Source organism: Trematomus bernacchii, unplaced genomic scaffold (assembly GCF_902827165.1).
Source record: "Trematomus bernacchii unplaced genomic scaffold, fTreBer1.1, whole genome shotgun sequence".
Lineage (NCBI taxonomy): Eukaryota > Metazoa > Chordata > Actinopteri > Perciformes > Nototheniidae > Trematomus > Trematomus bernacchii.
The window spans coordinates 12,694,295-12,716,792 of record NW_022987648.1 but is presented as its reverse complement, the minus strand read 5'-3'; the positions used below and the strand labels follow the sequence as shown (position 1 = coordinate 12,716,792).

At 38.4% G+C, this 22,498-nt stretch overlaps 1 protein-coding gene across 1 annotated transcript in view; it reads right to left on the bottom strand.

Annotated features, from left to right (window-relative positions):
* Positions 1–22,498, bottom strand: part of lrp1bb (low density lipoprotein receptor-related protein 1Bb) — a 305,232-nt gene that overhangs the window by 163,360 nt on the left and 119,374 nt on the right. Inside the window, exons 4-7 of the mRNA XM_034134148.1 lie at positions 7,150–7,269; positions 6,426–6,554; positions 3,689–3,946; positions 2,614–2,776 (exon numbers count right to left, since the gene is read on the bottom strand). Of these exons, the coding sequence (XP_033990039.1) occupies positions 2,614–2,776; positions 3,689–3,946; positions 6,426–6,554; positions 7,150–7,269 (670 nt within the window). The remainder of the gene's footprint in view (positions 1–2,613; positions 2,777–3,688; positions 3,947–6,425; positions 6,555–7,149; positions 7,270–22,498) is intronic.

The following is a 22,498-nucleotide window of genomic DNA, read 5'->3' as shown; positions in this document are numbered from 1 at the left end:
TATTGTCAATCTACTATAGCCAGCAGCCTGCATGTCCAGCTCCCTTGTGGGCTGGAAGGCTCTCTATCCATACAATCATCCCTCTAGACACACAACGGAATGGGCGCTTATGTGGGTGTGAGTCATGTGTGATTACAGCAAATCTACTGAAAAACAAACCGTACTTATATTGTATCTAAAGGTGACTCAAAAGGAGCAAGCTAAACTTTCATCTCTAAGGTATTGTTTATTTACTATAAGCCATATTGCTTTCCAACGGCTGACCAGCATTTAATGAGAACGAAAAGACGCTGCCAACCGCATCCGAAGCGTCCACGTCATTAAGAAACCAGCAGCTAATTATTTTGATTAGAGCCAATGGTTCATGGTGGGAACACAAGCTGTTAAATAAAGCACAATATATAAACAGCAGTTCTACATCAGTAATATAGCTTAAATAAAATGATGACGTGTTCGGATGCAGAACACACATTATCTTTGCCTTATATGGAATAAGTAACAGTTTTATCACAACTTGTGTAGAGCAGCAACATGCTACCATTGTTATTTATGTATTGAGGCGGACTGTACCACAAACGTCAGCAAATGTGTATCACTGCTATTAGTCCATTGTATTATATCAGAAATAACTGATCTGGGAAAAGGACTTCGGGATGCAGATAGATGAAACTACTTGGCTGAATATTTGTGAAAGAACACATTTTCCATTCACAAGCAATAAAATCAAAGAAGCAAACTTTAAATGTATCAACACATTTTACCTCACACCCATAAAGATGCATACAATTTCCAAAGAAAACTCTCCAAAATGTCCGAGATGTAAAATAAAAGAAGGAACATTTATGCATCTGTTTTGGGATTGTGATGTCTTGAAACATTTCTGGGATTCGATTCATGCTCTCACAAAAGCTGTTTTAGACATCGAAATTAGCCTAAATCCATGTTTTTTCCTGTTAAATGACATGCCAAACTTTAAACTGAATCCCAAACATTACAGAATACTAATCACAATAACATATTTTGCCAAGAAATGTATACTTTTATTTTGGAAGAATGAACGTCCCCCAACATTTAAACTTTTCATTGATCCGATAACACATTTTTTACCTCTGGAGAAAATGACATTGGAAAAATATAATCGTGGACATATTTTTCAAGCTCTGTGGTTGCCATTGTTTTCTTATTTGGAAAACATATCTGAGATATGACCAGTGATGGAATGGTGCATTCTGTGGCTATTTGTCCTGACGGCCGGAAATACGTGTTATGGTGTTCTCATTGTCTACATTGTCACTGTATTGTATAATTATTTGTATTGTATAATTATTTGTTTGTTTTACTTGTTTGGTTTTTATTTTATTTTTTATTTATTTATTTTTTGGTTCTATTTTTTTTCCTTTACCTTTTTATGTTTATTTTCATGGCTCTGTTGTTTAAGTTATATTGATAAGCATTTTTTGGTTTTGCCTGTAGGGAGGGGGGAGTGTAGTGAGTGTACTGTGATATTACAATATAAATGAAATGGCATCGATTATTGTACACTATAATGAAATAAAAAGACTTGTAAAAAAAAAATAAAAAAAAATAACTGATCCCAAATGTTTAATTTGTTTTGTCACAGCATCGCACTGCATATGAGTTAAAAATGTTATAGTACTAAAAATAAAATGAGTATCATTGTTATGGGTCTGGTATATCATTTTATATCATTTTATATTATATTATATTTCATTATATCATACAGTATCATGATATATTTCATTAAACCATATTATGATACGATATTTTAGATAAACTTGATCCCAAAATAGGATTTTTTTGCGTGTTAGAAGGTGCAAAAAAAAAAATAAAATAAAATTGAATAAGATTTAATAAAAAATGAACATAAACAGTCAAAAAATACGTATCAACACTTATAAACCGGTTATAAACCCAGGATACTATAAATTATGAACATATATATATACTATTACTGCTTATTAAAAAGCATGTACTGTTACATAACATTACTTTATGTCTTGCTTGCTAAGAAGGGAGGCAAGCTTTGAGCTACTGAAACATTTTAGTTCAGCTGCTGCAAGCAATTTATTTAATTTATGTTTGTTTGTTTTGTTTTCATGCATGATGACACACGTGCAATAAAAAAAGTTCAGTGTGACCGTCAACCACATGCTGTAACTGTTTTACTTTTCACTCCGAGCATTGTGGGGATATCTCTAACTCCACAGTTGCTCGGCTTTTGTGTGATCTCTACAGAGACAAAAATCCTGTAATGGAAAGTCCTGAAGGGGCCTTTTCTACTGAGGGATGTGCGGTGAAATCAGTGAATACAAATGAATGTCTCGGCAGTAGAAGCTGTCTGGAGCGTCACCAGCTATCCGCCAAATTACACAGCTCAAAGAGAGGAGGGCTGAGTCGAAGGACAGGGAATCATTTAATCCCGTCATTGCAACTCACTCACATTCATCCAGACAAGTCTATTGTATTGCATAGTGATTTATATTTCTCATCTCCTTTTCTTATTTTTTCCGCTTTAACAAAAGATGCATGATGATGAATGAGCCTTGCAGTATTCACAGATGCTGTGTGGTATAAATGCTGCCGAACACTCACCCCATGAGAGGATCCAGAGCGATTCCTTTAGGATTCAGCAGGTCCAGTTGTATGATAGTAACACACGTGTCCCCCCCTTGGTTACAGACAAATATCTTATCATTTGTTGTGTCGACAAAATAAAAGTTGCCTGTTAGCCAGTCAATGGCCATGTGCTCCACATCTGCAATGGCAAAGAAGAGGTTGATTATTGTTTGATAATCTGTATAAAATAACACTTTCAATGATTAGCATAAAAACAGAGAAATTCCCTCTGGTATGAACTTTGGGATTTTAGCCTTTTCAGACCATTCACATGCAAAGAAAACGATATGACATACTACAGTAGAGGGAAAACCCCCCAAAGCATAATAGGGCCCTTTTATGTTCCTAACCCAGGTCTAAGAATACAGGGTCCTTCATTTCCCATAATGCAACAAACCGTGAGATACAGCATGTATCATACAACAGCTGTGGAAGGCAAATAAGTAGTCTACATGAAGTGTAAATTGATCTTGGAATGTCAAAATGGTGCGGTGCCCCTTTAAATTATACCATGGCCTCTGACAGTTGTGATTGGCTGGCAGGTTTCCTTTATGTTTTTGCAAAGACAGTTAAATCTGACACCTCTGAAGCAGTTTTGAACCTACAGCAATATATAAGGCCTACAATATGACACAACCCAGTGAATACAATCCACTATTTTTTTTAAAAGGTTTTATATTTCGAAGAATCTGGGATAGAACAGCTACAGGGAGGGAAAGAGAGCGGTTTTGATGCAGCAAAGCTGGCGTCAGTTTGAAGGACAGCTGTAGGGGAAAGGTGAGCAGCCAAAACAACTGAGGCTAACCTGCCTTCAACCGCACAGATAATGAAGAGCTATAGAGAGAGCTCAAAGGTAATAGAAAAAACTATGAGAGCTAGAGAAAGAAAGGGGGATGGGCACGTGTTTGTGAGAGAGTGATGTGTATCTCATCTCCTCTAGTAGGGGAGTGTTCATGATTTAAGAGCAGATCATTACTCAAATGAATCCAAACAAGTAAATAAATGAACAAGTAGTTTGTACAATGAGAGAAGAAACTATCAAAAAACCTACGTTGCAGACTTTGTTGTGTTCTTATTTCCCGTTCCCGTGTGAATCCACGCAGATTCCTGGTTTCAGCACAGCGGAGCTGCCCAGAGGATTCTGTAGAAAGGGCCCAGCACACACTCTCCTGGTTGTGTTGGAAATCCAATGCCAGTGTTCCATTTGCACTTAGAGACCTCAGGGGCTGGAGGCCTGTTCCATTTAGATGGGTGATGATAATACGATCTGAACCGCCAATGAGAAGCATCGGACGGCTGTCACCAGGATCTGGAGTGAGGGGGAAAACATGGAAGGTATTAACAAGGAAAGATTTAATTTATAAAAAAGTAACGAAAGTACCAAAAAATGGTACACTCCAACTTTAATAGTGGCTGAAAAAGCACCCAAACAATCAAACATATGTTATCAGAGCTGATTGATTTGAACAATAACACCAAATGTGGAACTTAATTAAATCCAGGACAGTCCAAAATACAAATAAACTGCTTTAGGGGCTCACTTGAGCGTTCATATTCTCTACTATTCACCCCCTAAAAAGGGATCTTATTTAGCCCTTTTTCCCCACAAGTTCAAGTCAAGGGCTGCTCTCCTAATATAGGTAATACATCAGAATGCCTGCTCACAGACCTGCTTCCATTTATCCCTTCTGAATCAATTTGTAGTAGTCATACATTTTTCTCCCACACTAGGGGGTAAATTGGGTTTGACCAAGCTCTCTGTGTGAAGCCATAGCTGATGTGGCCATAATGGCAGGTTTTTTTTCATGACAGACCATCATAAAGTACATTTTAAAATGTTTATAATATACAGACATAAATTCACATGCTTGTCATAATGAAATGACATGAATTCATCCCTTATTGCAGCCATTTTTCTTCAGAGATGTGTTTGACAGCAGCAGGGGTAAGGTAAATAATATTACCAGTGTTATTTTCCTCAGTGGATGTTCACTATGAAAGGACAAAGGACTTGTTATTTATATGTACTATAATGTAATATATATGCTAAATTGAATAAAGGAAATGAGTTTGACATTTTAATCATGTGCCTGGGGATATTCTACATGTTTCTAATAAATAAAAAGTCTAATGAAAAGACCAAAACCTATAATAATTTTATCCTACAAACTACTGGCCATGTATTAAAATAAACATCAGACGTCCACATGTTACTTTTACATTTGTTATAATAATCTTGGCATTTTATTGTATTTGAGTCAATCCTACATCCACCATCATGCTTTACTGAATACTAGCACAATCACATGAAACATGTATTCATTTGCGGCGAAAAACAGCCCTGAAAAACACACTTTTTACTCCGGTCTGAAAAAACTTCAATAAAAAAAGTTAAGAGAAAAATACTGTGCTATATTTAAGCAATAGCTCACGACAGGCTGTGGTATATGGTCATTATATCACAGCTAAGGGGCGTGGTTCGACAACCCCCTTAGTGATATAATGACCATATATCACGGCCTGAAGTGAGCTATTGCTATTATAAAACGGTTACCGGTTGGCAATATGAAAGAAAAATACACACTCCAATTTAAATAGTTGTTATTAGTAAATAATTATGTTAAAAATAAAATAGTCCCTCCGTTGCCTTCTGCACAAAACATAGTGCGAGGTGGTTGCTATGCAACAACACTGTAGTCCTTAAAACAAAGTTAATACAAATACATAATGAGCAGTGACAAGTCTTTTTTCTAGTTGGAAATATGATTCATACGATTGATGTATTACTTGAGTCCAATAAGGTTATTTTCGGCATCATGCAATATCCCTACACTTCCATAATCTACAGTTTGGCACTTAGCATAAATCAGTGAAGCGCATTATCAAGCAACCAAGAGTCCCATTTGTGCTAGGAATACAAATAGAATAAAAAATAAATTATACCTTTTACTTTCATCTGAACAGAACGCTACGAGATCCAATCAAGATTTAAACTCCAAAAAGAACATTTGTTACTGCAGAGTTTTAACTTTAATCTCACATTCAACATGTTAATATGTTTTTTCATTCCCTGCTGCCCCTCATCTCCTAGCTCTATCTGACATTAATATTCATGAGCTTTTACAACTAATGGTAACCCCATAGTTATCCCTGTACCACTATCGCTCTGCGCTAAATTAATATTAATGCATGCGAGCATTGGGTTCAGTTAAGTTTATGGGTAATCATATTCAGTTTATTCCTGGTAGGACAGCAGTCACATTGATTAAAAGCTGCAACAGTGGTGTTCTCTTCGGTTAGGTGTGTCGGGCCTCCAGCTATTTTCAACACGTTCAAAAAGAAATCAGGTTTAATTTATGCTTCACAGAGCAACAGCACCCAAGGTTAAGCTTGTTTATTTAGGGATGGCCACCCACCAAAACACAATACCTCTTATGTTTGTTTTACTTATGTTTTTACTCATCGGGACAGATTTGTTAGCAGCATCAGGTATTAACATAAATCAGGACGACGTTAGGCATTGTCTCCGCACAAAATACTCCAGAATGCTCCCACTTAAAATCTCACGCTCGTTAATTTTATCATTATCCTGGCCTGACCACGTCTGCCCGTTCCTCTGTGGGTGATAGATGTGGTCGCTTCTAAACCACATTAATCTTGCCCTACCAGAGCTAGTAGGTGATGACAAGTTACCGTTCCACTCCTGGTTGAACAGAACCACCTTGTTTATTATTAGAAATGAAACATATGCAGATGATGTTGTTTTCTAAAGCAAGTGTGCCGCTCACCTTGTTTGGCTTTGCAAGATATCCCGTCAGGCTGCAGGATGTATCCTTCTGAGCAGCTGCATCTGTATGACCCATAGGTGTTTGTGCAGGTTTGGCTGCATGCGCCATACATGGCACATTCATCATGATCTTATGGGAGAAAAAAAATGAAGAGAGTCATTTGTAACAAATTAGGTGTGCTCAATCATGACCCAAATACATAAAGTATACTTAATGCAGCCTCACTCTGGCACCTCTGGCATAATTTCCTTTATAAGCAATGAGCCTTATTTTGGAGCTGAGGTACCAAATAAAATGGTCTTTCTCAAACAGGATAAAATTCAGGAAACTTTGTCAAACCCCTTCCCTCCAGCGTAATTATGCAATATTGTCGCTGGTATATGTTGTGTGCAGTGTCCAAGTAAGACACTACAGAGGCACCTTTGACAGCAAAATCCTGTCTTCGTTGCCGGCTGTCAGAAACAAGGCCCGTGGCGTATATGAAGAATGTAGAGAGGGTGAGAAAGAGACACAGAGAAATGGTGTGCTGTATCAAAGTGTGTATGCATGTGTTTTGGGGGGAAATGCACTGTGCCTGCAAACAGATGGTTTTCATATACCGAGCAGCTCCTGCCTATTTATCTGGAGGAAGTCTGGCCGAGGGCACAGGGAGGGATTGCTGAGGGGAAGAGGGAGGGAAATGAAAGGGGGGTTGGCTCCATGGAAGAAGGCAGTTATATCCTACCTCTGCAGCTTGTCCCGTCCTCGCCGACCTCAAAGCCATCAGCGCAAAAACAGAAGGTGCCGTTTCTCGTCATGACGCAGCCGTAGCGGCACCGCAGCTCGTGGCAGGCTGACAGGAGCTCTGCAGGGGGGAAGAGAGGAAAAGTGAGAATTGGAGAAAAAGGAAGGGAAAATTACTTTCTGATTTGGAAATGACTTTTTGGGGATTTCATCGTGAAGTGACCCTTTCAATCACAACTTCCACTAGGTCTATTGGCGGAAAGAAAATCAGCTTTTACAAGTTTAAATCTGATTTATACAAGGGGTTTCTTTGATTCACAACTCGGAATTCAAAATGGTGATTCTTTTGCAAAACCATTTTCAATCCAGTATTTTCTTTTTTATGTAACTGTTTGATGCAGGATAATTACAGGAGGAAACAACTCAAAGAAATGTCACTGCGTTAATTAGTAAATGTCACAGGATACAGACAGGTAGAGATGAAAAAAGCTCACTTTTGTACTGTAAAGTTGAAAAGACTTTCATGAATTCCATAAAGACTCAACCCAACAATTATTCCGATGAAGACAATTGAAAAACGTCTTACCAGACTTACAATGTAAAGCAATCATTTGACAAATGGATGAACTGTTATTAGTTCTCAGGAAGTGATAGAATTGTCATTTTTCCCAAGTATGTCTGATTTTGGAATGGCGATAACGCTCTGTAAAGCACTAGTCTTTGTACACAGAGAAACAAAGGACGACTAATTGTGGCGCGATGAAAGATCTGCAGCATAAATAGCATAAATAGCACAAATGGAAGTATAACCCTCGAACAAAGACTTAATTGCACAAAGATTGATATGCCGCGGCTGAACATTAATTAATGTCAACGTCAAGGCAAAAGATAAAAGCTTGCATTGATTGTCCTTGGTCTTTTCTCTGCTAACCATTTGAAGACATTATGAAATGTGACAACAGAGGACCAAATCGTTTCTTGACAGGGTGTATTTACATTTAAATGCATAAAAGGAACTGAAATAGAATCAAAGCTGCAGTTATCAGTACTTTCTAAGGAGAAAATGGTCTTTGAGCTTTATTTTGAAGAGTTCAAATTATGTGATGTCAGTGGATCAGATACTTGATAACAGTTATGGAGTTATCAGAAGTGCGTTTGTCATGACTGTTCCTGACTGATTTACGGACAAATGAGATGAATGGTGTATTGTTAGGAAAGCAATATATATATATCTCAATGCTTGCTTGTTGGAGACCAATCATTTTTTTCTTTTAAACTGGTTGTAAGTCAGGGAAATTTAGCAAGTGTATGCGATGAGTAACTGTTGACTAAAAAGCCAAAAGTGGGATACATTTACACACATAAAATGTCTTTACTGAAGCTAACCTTGCACACTAACTGCATATGCTCAAAGGCTCAACTTATTTCCTTTCACATACATATAATACTAGGAAACATTTTTTTTAGAAAGTGTTGAATATGTAAATTAACCAGCTTTCAGTTTGGTTTGCAGAGATCCTCAGGTATGGAATTACATTGATAACACTATATGCCTTTGAATGCATCTGATATTAAAAAAGTGCTTTAAGAGTTGTTCTCTTTCCTTTACTGTGTTATATAGGTTTTTGTCCATGTAAATGGTCTGCAAATGCTAAAATCCCAAAGTTCCCTCTGGAAGGAGTTTCTCTCCCTCACACTACCAACCCACAACTAAAACATCATTTATATATACCATTATTATCCCTTTTTGATTTGTGTAAGCTTGTTTTTTTACAGTAGCTTGTCATTTTTCTGTATGAAAAGTTCAGATACACAATATATCCATACTTTAAATATTGTTGGAAATTTGTGAATACATTTTGAAATTAATAGTATTACAAATCGCAAATAATGAATACAAAAGGGTGTAGAAAAATATTATTAATTATAAATGATGCAGAATGTAAAACATTGTGTTCTACCTCTTTCAGCTTCAAAGAGGTTTGAGATGGAAAGACAGGAGTGAACTGTATGTGCATTTTTGGTTTTCATACACAACCTCAAAGGAGTTTTGACTGACAGTGGTCTGAGTGGAAATTGACTGCATTTTCATTTTGGGGCAAACAATTTTTTCCGAGGTGAGTAGAGGGCAAGCAAACACTGAAGTATTAAAATGGTAAATGCCCACTAGCCTTTGGTCTTCAACGACCACAGGGAGCCTGTTTGGATATGTATTAATACTCCTCACTGGCTCACAGAGGAGGAATAATCCTGGGGTGGCAGAGAGCCGGAGCTCCATAAACTTTCAAGAGAATCTGGAAACACACGCTATTTTAGAGAGGCAGGGTATTGCTTTTCAGTATTAAAAGGAACATTTTGTTGACAATAATCAGTTTGAGGCCGATTGTTTACTAATCCAAAGTTGCAGAGTGAAGTTTAAAAAGTTTAAAAGGACAAACAACTACTCTACTAGACAAAGTGACACAAAATCAGGAGTCAAAGTGTTTTAGAGCTAGGAAAAACATTTGTATCATATAAGGATACAGCTTTATGAGGAATATAATATTTTGAAAACGAAATTCTGTATATTGATATAAGATAATTGTAACACGGATATTTGATATATTTCATGGAAGTGTGCTATCCCTTGAATAAAAAAAAACAAATCTGATCATAGAACATAGAAGCATGTTTCATGACGACCATTAATAGCCCAAGCTAACCTTAATGTACGTCAGGAAATACCAAGATTTTGCTTTTGACATCGGATTTTGGCAGGATTTTGGCGTGGTGGTAGACGCAAAAGTCAGACATTTATAAAAAGATCCTACTAATTCCAAAATGTCTAAATGAAAGCCTACAATAACACTACTCAGACGTAAAAGCTCCTGACTTACTCCACTTGCATAACCATTAGAAATATAACTCTGTCAAAACCTAACTTGTATGGCTCACAGGTTTTTTAGGAAATGTAATGCTGCAAAAAACCTACACATCCATTGAATCAGTGCGTTAGATTGTGCAAAATTAAAATGTGAAACTGTATTTTGTTGATGAACTAGCTTAGTGCCTACAAATCTAATTCCTTGAAGTTCTCTTCTTTTTGTCTGCAGAACTATGGCACAAATACCATATTTCTAAGAATCATTCATTTACTATTTTGCATTAACATTTAAACACACTTACAATATGAAGAAAGGCAGTTCATGCATGCATACAAACAAAAAATACAAAAGCACTCACACATAACTGTCACTTCCTGGCTTCATCCACAATTATAGAATACATTTTCAGCTCAATTTAACACGAGACCATTAAAGTTTTACCCCCTGAAAATAAATGCAACAGCCTGCTGGTTAACGCTATACTATGTCTTAATGTGGCCAACAGTGGCATAATGTGGTGCCTATTATGACATGATATAAACCGAATGCATTTATCTTGCTTCGTTCAGCTCTGAATTACTCACTAGTAATTACCAGACAGCGTTAAATTAGAAACATGCAGTGAAAAAGCCTTTTTTTCCTGTACAAATGGATTTATTACATATCAGAACTGCATGTCAGCCTTTGGGTCTGAATTATAACCACAATTCCATCTATTTTCAGTAGGGATGCTCCGATCGCCAATTTTGGGGCCGATGGCTGATCTGATCGAGTGGGTGGGGGCTATGGGGATCTTCCATTTAAAGTGATGTTTAAAACTCAGTTAATGGGGCTCATTCACTTGCGCTTCCACAAACAACAATCAACATAATTATTACATTCAAATGAAGACATTATTCAAGTTTACATTAACTTTGGATAATAACACGGGAGAAATGAGCGGAAGCGTTCTCTTTTCCTCTCTCCCTCTCTCCCTCCCCTGACAGCCCGTCAGTATCTCATGCAGCTCGCTGATCCAGTAATGAGTGACCCGACAGTGAAGAATAAACATATTTATAACTAGTTTAGCTTGTTCCAGAGGTAGATAAAATAGCTAAGTGTGTTAGGTCTAACGGCCCCTACACACGGCGGCGTGCGTTGACTCTTCAACGCTTCTGTCCATTCACTTTGAATGGGGTGACGTCACACTTCGCCGAACTGCATTGTGGGAGCAAAGCGTAGCTTTTCTCGCGGTGCTCGCTGCAAAAGTAGAGCAATGTTCTACTTTTGAAGCTTCAACGGAGGCGTCAGCCAATCAAATCCCGCTTATGCAAATCTGCCAGTACAAGCGCTAGCCAATCAAACCGCGTGTATGCTGGGAGAGCCAGACCGCAGTTCATTTCCTCATATGCCAAAAAATGCAATATGGTCTAGCTGCGGCCGCGGCAATACACGACACTACACGACACGCCCTCTACACGACACGCCCACCTGACACGACACTACGGTGGCTGAGAGACATTAGTGATCTCCAGTGTGCTGGGCAGTGTGGTGGCGGAGGGAGCCGAGGGCACCACCGGAGGAGAGGCGAGCGATGACAGCAGCATCACCGTGGTGCAGCTCTCCGCACAGACTGAGGGGACTTGTTACACGGAGCCCATCACCGGGGAAGCCTACGGCGGGAGAAGGCGGTCTGCTCGGCCTGCCCTTGGCTCTGGGGTCCCTCCTTAAAAAAAGTCTCATCATACTTAATCCTAGACAGTAGCACATGGTATATATTGTACGACTTTGTCATTTTTTTAATGTTGATATGTATTCGCTCATAGCCTACTGTGCCTTTCACGCAGACAATACAAGTGCATTTTGAAATTACAAATAGGTTTATGTTTCAAGTTTATTTGCATTAAAAACGTGTTTTTAAACCCTTCTGTTCAAATTTGATATTTTGTTTCTTAAAAGATTAAATCTTTAAAAACATGCTGTTTGCCATTTTTAAAGTTTGATGGAAGAAATTAAAATATAGGTCACTGACGTGGAGCTTTAGGCCTGCAATGCTTTCAAAAAAAATGTTGGTGTTGTTTCAGTTTTGAGTGAATATGGATGTTAAATTCACAAATGAGTATGAATAATCTTGAACAAGAACAGGATCTTGAGCCATGATGTTTTTAAAGTACAGAAACATTCAGAATGCATGACGATTCCTTCAAAGGTTTTGTAATAGACCCCTAGTACTTTTAATTTATAAAGTAATAATAATACATGTGAATGATTGAGCTCATTAGTGGCCTGACTGGCCCTCCTAATTTGGTCCTTAATGACCCCATGATGTGATTATGTATATCTTAAAACCTTTAACAACTATATTTAGATGTTCACAAATATCTACATTTATGTATAAATACATGTGTAGCAGTTAGACAAACATAATTAATAGATTATCTCATTAATACCTATTTTATATATTCAAAAAAGTTTACTAAACCACCGTTTGTTGACAAAATGATTTGGGTTGAAAGTTATACTGTTGTGTCTCAAACGGATAGACTAGGTTATTAATTTATTTGCCTAATAGTTGCTTAAAATGCTACAATAACATTTGCAATTCGTTTTTAATCTGCCATGTACGGTAATGTCTCTCAGCCACCGTAGTGTCGTGTCAGGTGGGCGTGTCGTGTAGGGGGCGTGTCGTGTAGTGTCGTGTACTTGCCGCGGCCGCAGCTGGACCCTTCTCAAAAAATGGAGGAGAAAATAATCGTAGCGGTAGGGAATCACCCGGTGCTTTATGATCAGTCCCTGTTCACCTACCGGGATACAAACCGGAGGAGCCAGGCATGGAGGGAGGTGGCAGAGACAGTGGGTGAAACTGGTAGGTTTTCGCCTGTTTGGGGAGTTTATATCCAGTGTACTTCGTTTGAATGGACAGCTAGCAGGCATAGACAGTATTTAGCCAGCATGGAATGTTGCGTGAAATAGCACCATAGACATTAATGTCATAAATGTTCATCATATAAAGTGTGACATGTAAAACCTTTTATGCAATTGACAGGAGAGATTCATGTGATTGGTTGTTGGTCACGTTGCTCGCGTAAACTCCCCAAGCTCAAGACACACCCACTGCCAAGGGGGCGTGTAGGGGCCGTAACTCTGTGTGTTCTGCTCCGCTCACCTGTCCGTCACAGCGGGCGGAGCTGCAGGATTTCTGCTTCACACACGTTGCATACCGCTATTTTACTGTCGTAAAATAAAATACTGCCAGACTGGTGAAGCCCATTTGGCGAGCTTGTTTTGCCGCGCACAGAGAAAAGTGTCATGTATTTTACATCATGTGATCGGCTCTCCGGATCGGCATTTACGGCCCATCCACACAGCGGCGTGCGTTGAAGTTTGCTCCATTTTTTGGAATATGAGGAAATGACCTGCGGTGTGTCTCTCCCAGCATACACGTGGTTTGATTGGCTAGCGCTTATACTGGCAGATTTGCATAAACGGGATTTGATTGGCTGACGCTTCCACCGAAGCTTCAGAAGCTTCAAAAGTTGAACATTTCTCAACTTTTGCAGCGAGCCACGCCAGCAAAGCTCCGCTTCGCTTCCCACAATGCAGTTCGGCGAAAAGTGACGTCACCCCATTCAAGTGAATGGTGAAGCTTTCAATGCACGCCGCTGTGTGGACGGGCCGTTATAGAGAGCACCGATCGATCGGCAGAGAGTGAATATCGGCCGATATCGATCGGCGACCGATCGATCGGAGCATCCCTAATTTTCAGCCTTGGCCATAATGTTCTTGGTTCCGTTATTGCCGTGGATAGTGTTTTTCTTAGTATACTTCAAAAACGCAGCGAACATTGACATTTTTCCTTCAATGATGTTGTAGAGGCCAAAGAGTCACAGCTGAAAAGCGGTTAAGATAGACATTTTCCAAACAGGAAAAACGACATAGTATAGGCTATTTTGAGTGCGAGTTAAAGGTCACTCCATCCAACGCACCGTCCAAAAGACATTTTCTGTATACAACAGCCGCAAGCTGGGAAAGAAAAACTCATGTCAAACTCATTTAGAGGACAAGGATGTTTTTTAGGGTAAAATGGTCTGAGATTCTGCTGGACATATTGGGGTGGACTAGAGGGCAGCACTCCTAAAAAACAAGTGGAGCCACATGAAGCTCTACAAATAAATGACAAAACATTAAAAACAATCATCCATCATGATGGCAACTGCTGGAGAAAAAGGTGCCAGGTTGAACGTAATCAAAATTACACACACCTTACAAAGAGCCACATGCCAGTAAAATGTGTCCGCTCCGATGGCTACATTGTCACCGGCTGCTATCTTTTTGGGACATTAGCATTTGAATGGCGCGGTATAAACAGACTTTCTCTGCCTCTTTTGACTGTTATGCACTTTGACTAAACTGCCAATCAAAAGAAAAACAATGGCTTTGTGTGAACCCGGTTCGTGATGGGCTGTCTCTTATGACGGCCACACAGCTTCCTCTTTGCTAGCTTAAAAATAAATAGGCTAATTCTGTTTGAATTCTCACGCAGACCAGAAGCAGGAAAAAGCAGTGAGTATAAATAAACAATGGTGGAAAGAGCCCATGAATATTTGTATTTAGGTAAAAGTAATATTACCACTGTGAAGGAATACTCTGTTACAAGTAAAATACCTTCATTCAAAACGCATCACAATGCATTAGCCGTATTACACCATTTCCCAAATTGGGCTCAATAAAGTATATATACTCTCATATACTTAAAGTACTCTCATATACTTAAAGTACTAAAGTACTCATTATGCAGAATGGCCATTTTCGGAATAATATTTTAATAATACATGGATTATAATAAGTAATCCATTATTGTGTACATTATTTTTGCTAGTAAGGTGAAGCTAACTTTAATGCCTTGTATACAGCATGGTATCTTAATCCATAGTACAGTAGTTCATCATGATTAATTAGTTGACTTTTTTTATTTTATTCATTAATAAAATGAACCTGCAAAATAACTACTTACTATTTTTGAATAAATTAAAATACAATATTCGCTTCCAGATTGTAGTCGAGTATAAAGCAGCATAAAATGGTAATCCTCAAATACATTACATCACAATTGTACTTAAAGGGGCCCTATTATGCTCATTTTGAGGTTTATATGTATGTTTGTGTTTTGTGCCTCTACTGTGACACGTGTACATGCGTTTATTTAGAAAAAGTGTTTTCTTTTCTCATACTGCATGTGCTGTAGCAGCTCTGTCTGAAACCAGTGCCCATTCTGTTCTGATTGGTTGGCTGACAAGTGTTACATAGTGATGTCACTACGTTACGGAATTCAACAAATGATTCAAATTGGGCCGTTATATGCATGGGGGGGAGGTGTGTGGGAGAGAAACTCCCTCTGGGGGCTACAGTATATAACACACTACAGGAAAGGGAAAACCCCAAAAAGAATAATAGGCGCCTCTAAGTACGGTACTTGAGTACATTTACTTAATTGTCTTAAACTAAATAGACTAAACAATGGTGATGTATACATTTGCTGATAAGTTTGAGCCAAAAGTATTTACTCTACTCTTGATGAACTTTGGCAAACCTTTCTATATTTTGCAATAAAAAAGAGAACATTCAGCACTTTGAGAAATGGGTATTAAAATGCAGCCTGGTTAAAATATTTTTCAGTAGAAGGTACTTTAAAAATAATAATGGCCAGCCCTTGACAGGTGGGTCAAAAAGTGACGCTGCTGGCAGCCGTCTCTGTTTATTTACCTTCAAGCTTCTGTGTGGACCCCATGTGACCTGTGCATTATTATTCATGGCGTGGTACGGTAACTTGCACGTTTCCCTGTTGTGAGGCGGTATGCAAAATGGCTACATGCCGGGCTGAAGATATTCAAAGTTAATCCTTATATCTGCTGAAAGACGCCAGATGATCAGCTTTCCATTTTGGCAAACACAAAGAGCTGCAGGGATTGTATATCTGCCACTGAGCCTGCTTGATGCTTTTTACATATCTTGAGCTATGCGATGCTACTATACCTCAGAGAGCCGGAGTCGATAGTAAAGTGCATGCTGTAGCCTTGATTCTATGGTCGGCGCATGAACTGCATTTAGAAGAAATATGCTGAAGGTACTTGTACGAGCAAAAGTGTACGAGCAAAAGCAATTTGATCTGATCTATGCTTCTTCTTCCTTAATATCATTACATATTGGCATTAAATACCCGTAATTATCCTTCTCCTGCAGATGAGGAGTAATACAAGTGTTAAAGAAGCACTTGGTAAGAGAACACTCAAATTATAATGTGTAACTACAAAGATAACTTGACAAACAGCATACTTAATGTGTCTATTATCTTCTCCAAAAAGACTTCGCCTGAAAAAGAAGCGACTGCTGAAGTTCAGAGAACATGCAGGATTATTCATGAGCTGCTGAGCAAACAGATATAAAACAGTAAACAATATCCAATACCTTTCTCACAATGTGGAAAATTGGGATTCCTAAAATGTTTGAATTACTGAAATACACGGTCAAATGTTAGTGAAACACAGAGGCATATGCATTCACAACAGCCAGCTCAGTCTAATTTGCAATCTAATTTGCTCTGATCCGATGTATCAACAGAATGATTCCAGCAATTGCACAAAATTAATTCCATCTGTTTCTGAATTGAGCCTTGAAAAAACGTGGGTTGTAATATGCGAAGCTCAGAGGAGATTCTGCTGCCTTGTTGCGTGCTTTTTATATTATTATATGCTTTGCTTAAATCCTATCTATAATATGGAAATGGCAATGTTATTATGTCTCTGTTAGACAATTGTACTTAAATATAGGACATTTTCTGCTCATTTTCAGGTTCATATTTGTATTTTCTGCCTCTACTCCATGCTTTAATGTTCAAAAAGGTCTTTATTTTTCTCATACTGCCTGTGCTGCAGCACATCTTTTCACCCTCTGTCTGAAACCAGAGCCTAATCTGCTCTGATTGGTTGGCTGGCCGGCTCTTTTCTGATTGGTCAGCCACTTAAAGATGTATCAGACATGTCCCACCTCTTAACATATCACGTACAATTTGTTGTGCTGCTAGCAAATTAAAGCTTGAGGCCAATATAGTGATGTCACTATGTTACAGGGTAATAAAAGGAGTCCAATAGAGGCGTTTTAGGCAGGGGTGAGTGTGTTGAGGAGAAACTCCTTCTGGCATGAACTTTGGGATTTTGGCCTTTGCTAAAACAATTTACATGCACATAAATCTATATAACACACTCTCACAGAAAAGAGAAAACCCCAAAAGGCTTTTTACGGCCTCTTTGCTGCTGCCAATGGCTCCGCAGGTGTTGATAAACGCTGACCTTTCTGTGTGAAATACCAAATTAATCATAGAATGTCTCGTTAAACATAATCAATGCTAGGATGTCTTTCAAAACAAGGGGAAAAACCCACTTTGTATCACACTTAATAGGCCAAACAGGAAATTATGCTTTCGTCAGCAGTGTACCAAAGAAGTTGACAGCATGTCTCCTAGCAACACTGGCCCTCACATGTCAATCAACATGGTCGACGCCCACCCACAGGCCTGGATCTCAGTGCGTTTTCAGACCAGCACTTTCTTTTCTTTGTTCTTTTTCACTCAATCCATAGAGTTGTTGCATTGTTGTCCCTCGGTCTGTTTGTGTTCACACGTCAACAATCAAGACAAATGCCCAGCATGAGCAAGCTGTTTGCTCATTGTTCAGAAAAGTTATTCAGGAAGATATTCATCACAAAACACTTCTTAGTTCTTATTTTTTTCCCTAATTCAGTAAAGGCGTGTGTTGTTATTATGCCACTATTAATTAAATACCAAAATATCTAGCTCAAACAAATGTCTAGACTGTGACTAGAACACAATGCACATATTATAATAACTTGTTTTTCTTTCTGAAGGGGCATCAGGTAAACTTCAAAAGATTATCTTTATAAGCCTAGATTTTCAGATTCATGGAATGTGTGTTCTGCTGGAAAGTGGAAACAAATCGCACCAGAGTTCAAGTTGAGGAGAGCCAAGACCACCCTTCTCGAGGCAATCTCAGCCCACTTGCTACAGCTGTGTTCACATTAAACCACATGAACTAAACCTGGGCGAGATGCTCAAGACTTAGAAAAACAACCACTCCTAAAGAGCTAGGTGGGCATACACCCTAAGCTATTTTTCACAAATACATCCAAACATTTCTCTTTAGAAAAATGGAAACATATGCAAAACCGTTGCAGAATTAGCATAGTTTATATATTACCTGACAAGTAAGGAGGATTGAAATATGAGTTAAACTTTAACATTTATTCATATCATTGTCAAAAGTATACGGCAACACTGAGTTTCTGCATATTGGGGTCATTTCACATTTATTCAGCAAACCACTCGAGTAGAAGTTTTACAGACCATCCATATTTGGCCACAGACGGTGGAGTGTGACACTGTTGGTCTGCCAATACAAACAAAAATCCTCACCATGGGCAAGAAAAGACTAACCAAAGGCTAACAGTCAGATCGCCCCATGGGGCCCAATTATTGCTGCCATTTGGGGATGGCCATGGCCTTTGCCTTTGAAAAGTCTGTCAGTCTTTCCCTGAAATTGCGTTTGCAGTCAATACAGTCATTAATGTTATTAATGAGGGACCAAAGTAAGAAGCAACCCTAACCCAGAAGGTAGACCCATGGTTTCCTCAAGGACTTTTAATAAGTGGATTTCCCTTCTCTTAATCAGGAGCTTTACTCATTCCCTAGGTCTGTAGCTGTGGTTGGTATCCTTTAGGAGAAATCATTGATTCCACTAAAAATGAAATTGGTTCACATATTCCCTGGGGTTCACTCATTCAACAGTCTCCAGAAGTATGTGCAGGAATATTATTTGTTTAAGATGAGCAATGATTGCAGTGACACCATTTATTGACAGGGCTTTAGAAAGTTATCTGAGAAGCTTAAGTGTGTCAGCTTTGATGTGACTTGAAGCTGTCGGGATGGTCTAGAAGGTACAAATGTCCCTAGAAAATAGAGGGATACATGCACATATACATGTAGTTTTCAAGAAATGTAATCCCATGGCTCAGACTGGGGCTCAAATGTGACAGTAAATGTCGTTAATCTCTCAAAGCACAATTCACGGAGGGATTCGAGAACTGGTGCACTGCCAGGCGTCTGACATGGCCTTAAATATTGGAAGACTCACCATGGGTGTGGGTGTTAGAATCTCCCGGCAAACAATGACATTTTAATTCGAACCACTCCTGAGGAAGAAAATCCGCTTTAATAGGATTTGATGACAACAGATTGTTTCCTCATATTAGCGAGAGTTACGATATGAGTGACAATATCTTGCCAGACTGCAGAACAACAAAGTAAGATGCATGAAATATTGATTGCAAGTGTCTGCTGTTATTTATATAGTGTGTAATGGGGCTTGGAAGTTCCCTTACTAGAGATTCCAGGATAACAAGACTTGGAATCTCAACTCCTTAAACACCAAAGCAACTCATGAAAGAGAATTTAACATTACATGAGTTGTATGCATCGGAAAATTCCTTGCAAAAGAATATTAAATCATCAGATGCAACTGTATCCAAAGCAGAAGTATGAAATAAAACAGTTGTGAAAATTGCAACCTCATCTTCTCTGGTAAAGTGGCTGCAGTGAGGTATAATAACACACTGAGAAGGAAAGCACATTGCGGAGTACCACCGGAGAGAGGAGAGTGATCACTTTGACTACTTACTGTAAATGTTCCATCCATTAGAGGGGCAAAAATGTAATAAATATGCTAATATGTTACAGTCTACAAGGTTGGTTTGGCAGCACATTTTCAACCTACTGAGAGACACTAAAAACATATTGAGCTGTATTCATTGCTAGTCATTTAGAAACAAGAGCAGCACTTATCACAGGCTCCTCCACTCTGGAGAAAAGGGTTTGTTTGTTTGAGTTGTCGTAATAAAAAGTTAATCAAGTGAGATAATTGAATGTTGTTCGGAGACAGTGGGTGGGAGGGATGTCGCGTGTTTGACATTGTTTCGTTTTGAGAGGATTTCATCATTAGAAAATAAGGGAAAACTGTATGTTTCCTTTACCATTTTACCGTCAGAGCGTCAAAGACCATTAGAGAAAAAACGATTAAGGTGTGTTTACCAAAGAAGATAAACCGGGGAGGCAGGGCTTTCTCACTTCCATGTCAGTAATTTGTTTTTCAGCTACTTCACAGCCAGTGTATCTAATTTAAATACACAAATAGCTTTAAAAAGAAAATAGTGCGTTATCCGCAGAGGGCAAACACATCGCCTTTGACAAGTTGTGATATGACATGGAAATGATCGCTGCATGCAGATTACCCTAACGTGGCAGAAAAATATCTAAATATTTTCAAATCAAATGCATTAGAGAGCCAGTCAAAGCAGAGAGGCAGCCGCACCTCATCACTGCAACATTCAGCGGATTCTTTTGCTGACAATTTTCTGTTGAAGTGAGTTGGAGTGCCACAGATTGAAATTCCAATCATATATTTAATCACAACCAACTGTGCTCTATGGGAAGCAATTTGAAACCATGTGGGTTCGCTCTTCTTTCCGATATGTCCCACAAAGCTTGCTATCCTTTGGTTTTTTTCAAAACAGAGCTAATATGTATCATGTGTTTATTCAATAAGGAAACAAGGATGTATTCGTTTTAAATGCTTCCATTGTAAGGAGGTTAGTAAACTTAAACTGAAAGCTAGGGAACACTAACATAGTATTTAAGCAAAGCATTTCAGCATCTATCACCCATGTCGGTGACAGCAAATATTTTTGTATCTGTGTTATTGTATTTTTGTTGCCTTTTTAGATAAGTTTGATTATGGATGTATTCAGAATGAGAAGGGCATTTTGACATTTTAAATGTGATACATCTACATACTATGAGGGATTATATGCATGGTGTCATAATTTTTACCGCATTACAAGAAAGGTTCTTCAAAATATTGTTGGAAAGGGTTAGGGGGTTAGGGTTAGGGTTACAATGTTTTAAGGCATTTGGTTACTCTAACCCTAACCCTAACTATGGGGCTAAGCATTTTTATGAATTCATGTTCATTTTCCGATCAAATAATGCAGTTTTTATATTGAATTAGTATAATGGTTGCGTCTTTGCCTGGTTTTCTGCAGATATTCTACAAGTAATCCCACATTTATTTAGACGTATTCCTCAAAAGTAATTGTGACATTTTAAAGTAGCTGTTTAACATCTCTGAATCCTGGAGGTCTCAATTCAGAGCTTTTAATGTGACAAGCTTAAAACGATGATAAGATGTGCTTTGCGGTTTAACTGTGAGATTTTGACAATGCTCAATAACCGCTAGGTACTGTACAGTATAACTCCCTGAAGGGATCATTTGGGCAATCTTCTACATCGTTTATGTGAAACAAAACACTCTTAACCTGTGAAGCCCTGAGCCTGTTTTTCAGGTCTCAGGCTCAAAAATGACATTCCCAGAACAAATGACAATAACTTCCCTTCTAAAAGGGGTAAATTAATAATCTTTTTTCTCAAAGCAATGATGTTGGATGTAGAAGAGTCCGAATTGATATAGATGTTTTTTTATTTTAAAGTAAATTCAGATTAAACATAGTAAAAAATGTAAATTATAGTGTCCGTCCAAAAATAAACCATTACTTATAGTAAAAACTACCCTTGAATGATGGGATAGTAGACTAAAAGCTTTAGGAATCCAAACTATAACATATAATAAGTACCCTGTATCAAGATTGATGCAAAACAAGTGACATTTGACCATTTTAGAGAGGTTTAGCAAAAACAAAACACCTCTGGGGTCATTTGGGTGGAAATGGGTGTATTTGCCGTTTCTCTGGAACCCATTGGTCGATTTTGATGATTGACATCTCTTTTGAACCGTTACAGCCAATAGAATTGAAGGGGAATTTCCACATACACACACATACGTTACCATTGAGAAGTGAGAGCTATGCGCACGCAGTTTGCCCAAAAAAAAATCTTACGCTCTGAAATCTGAAAACTGAAAACTAGGTTTATTGCTGATGAATTATCAGAAATAATTTCAAAATGACACAGACACATTGGTTTAACCTATGGATTAACCTTCAGCACAGTTTTTATCGTTTTAATGCCATTGCCACTTTTGATCAGAAAACAACAAAGGTAAGACATAGTGCCGTGTTGGCTACCTAATGCTACGTGGTGTGATGTCTTTGTTTGCTTCTCATGTTGCAAGTTTGGATCGGTCAGTAATGATACTAATACCTGTAGAATCTGTGGAATCTCAGCTTGCTAATCGATATCTTGTTTGTGCAGATACATAAGTAATAAGGGTATTTTAACGTGAGTTCTGTGCTAAGTGTGTTAGCATTTCTTCGCTCAGGGCTAATTCAGAGCCTTTGTTATTACCCTTATGTTTTGTTTTGCTAAAAATAGTTAATATTGTCTGATAGCTGAGTTTCTTCCCGTTATGTGGGTATGACACATTAACC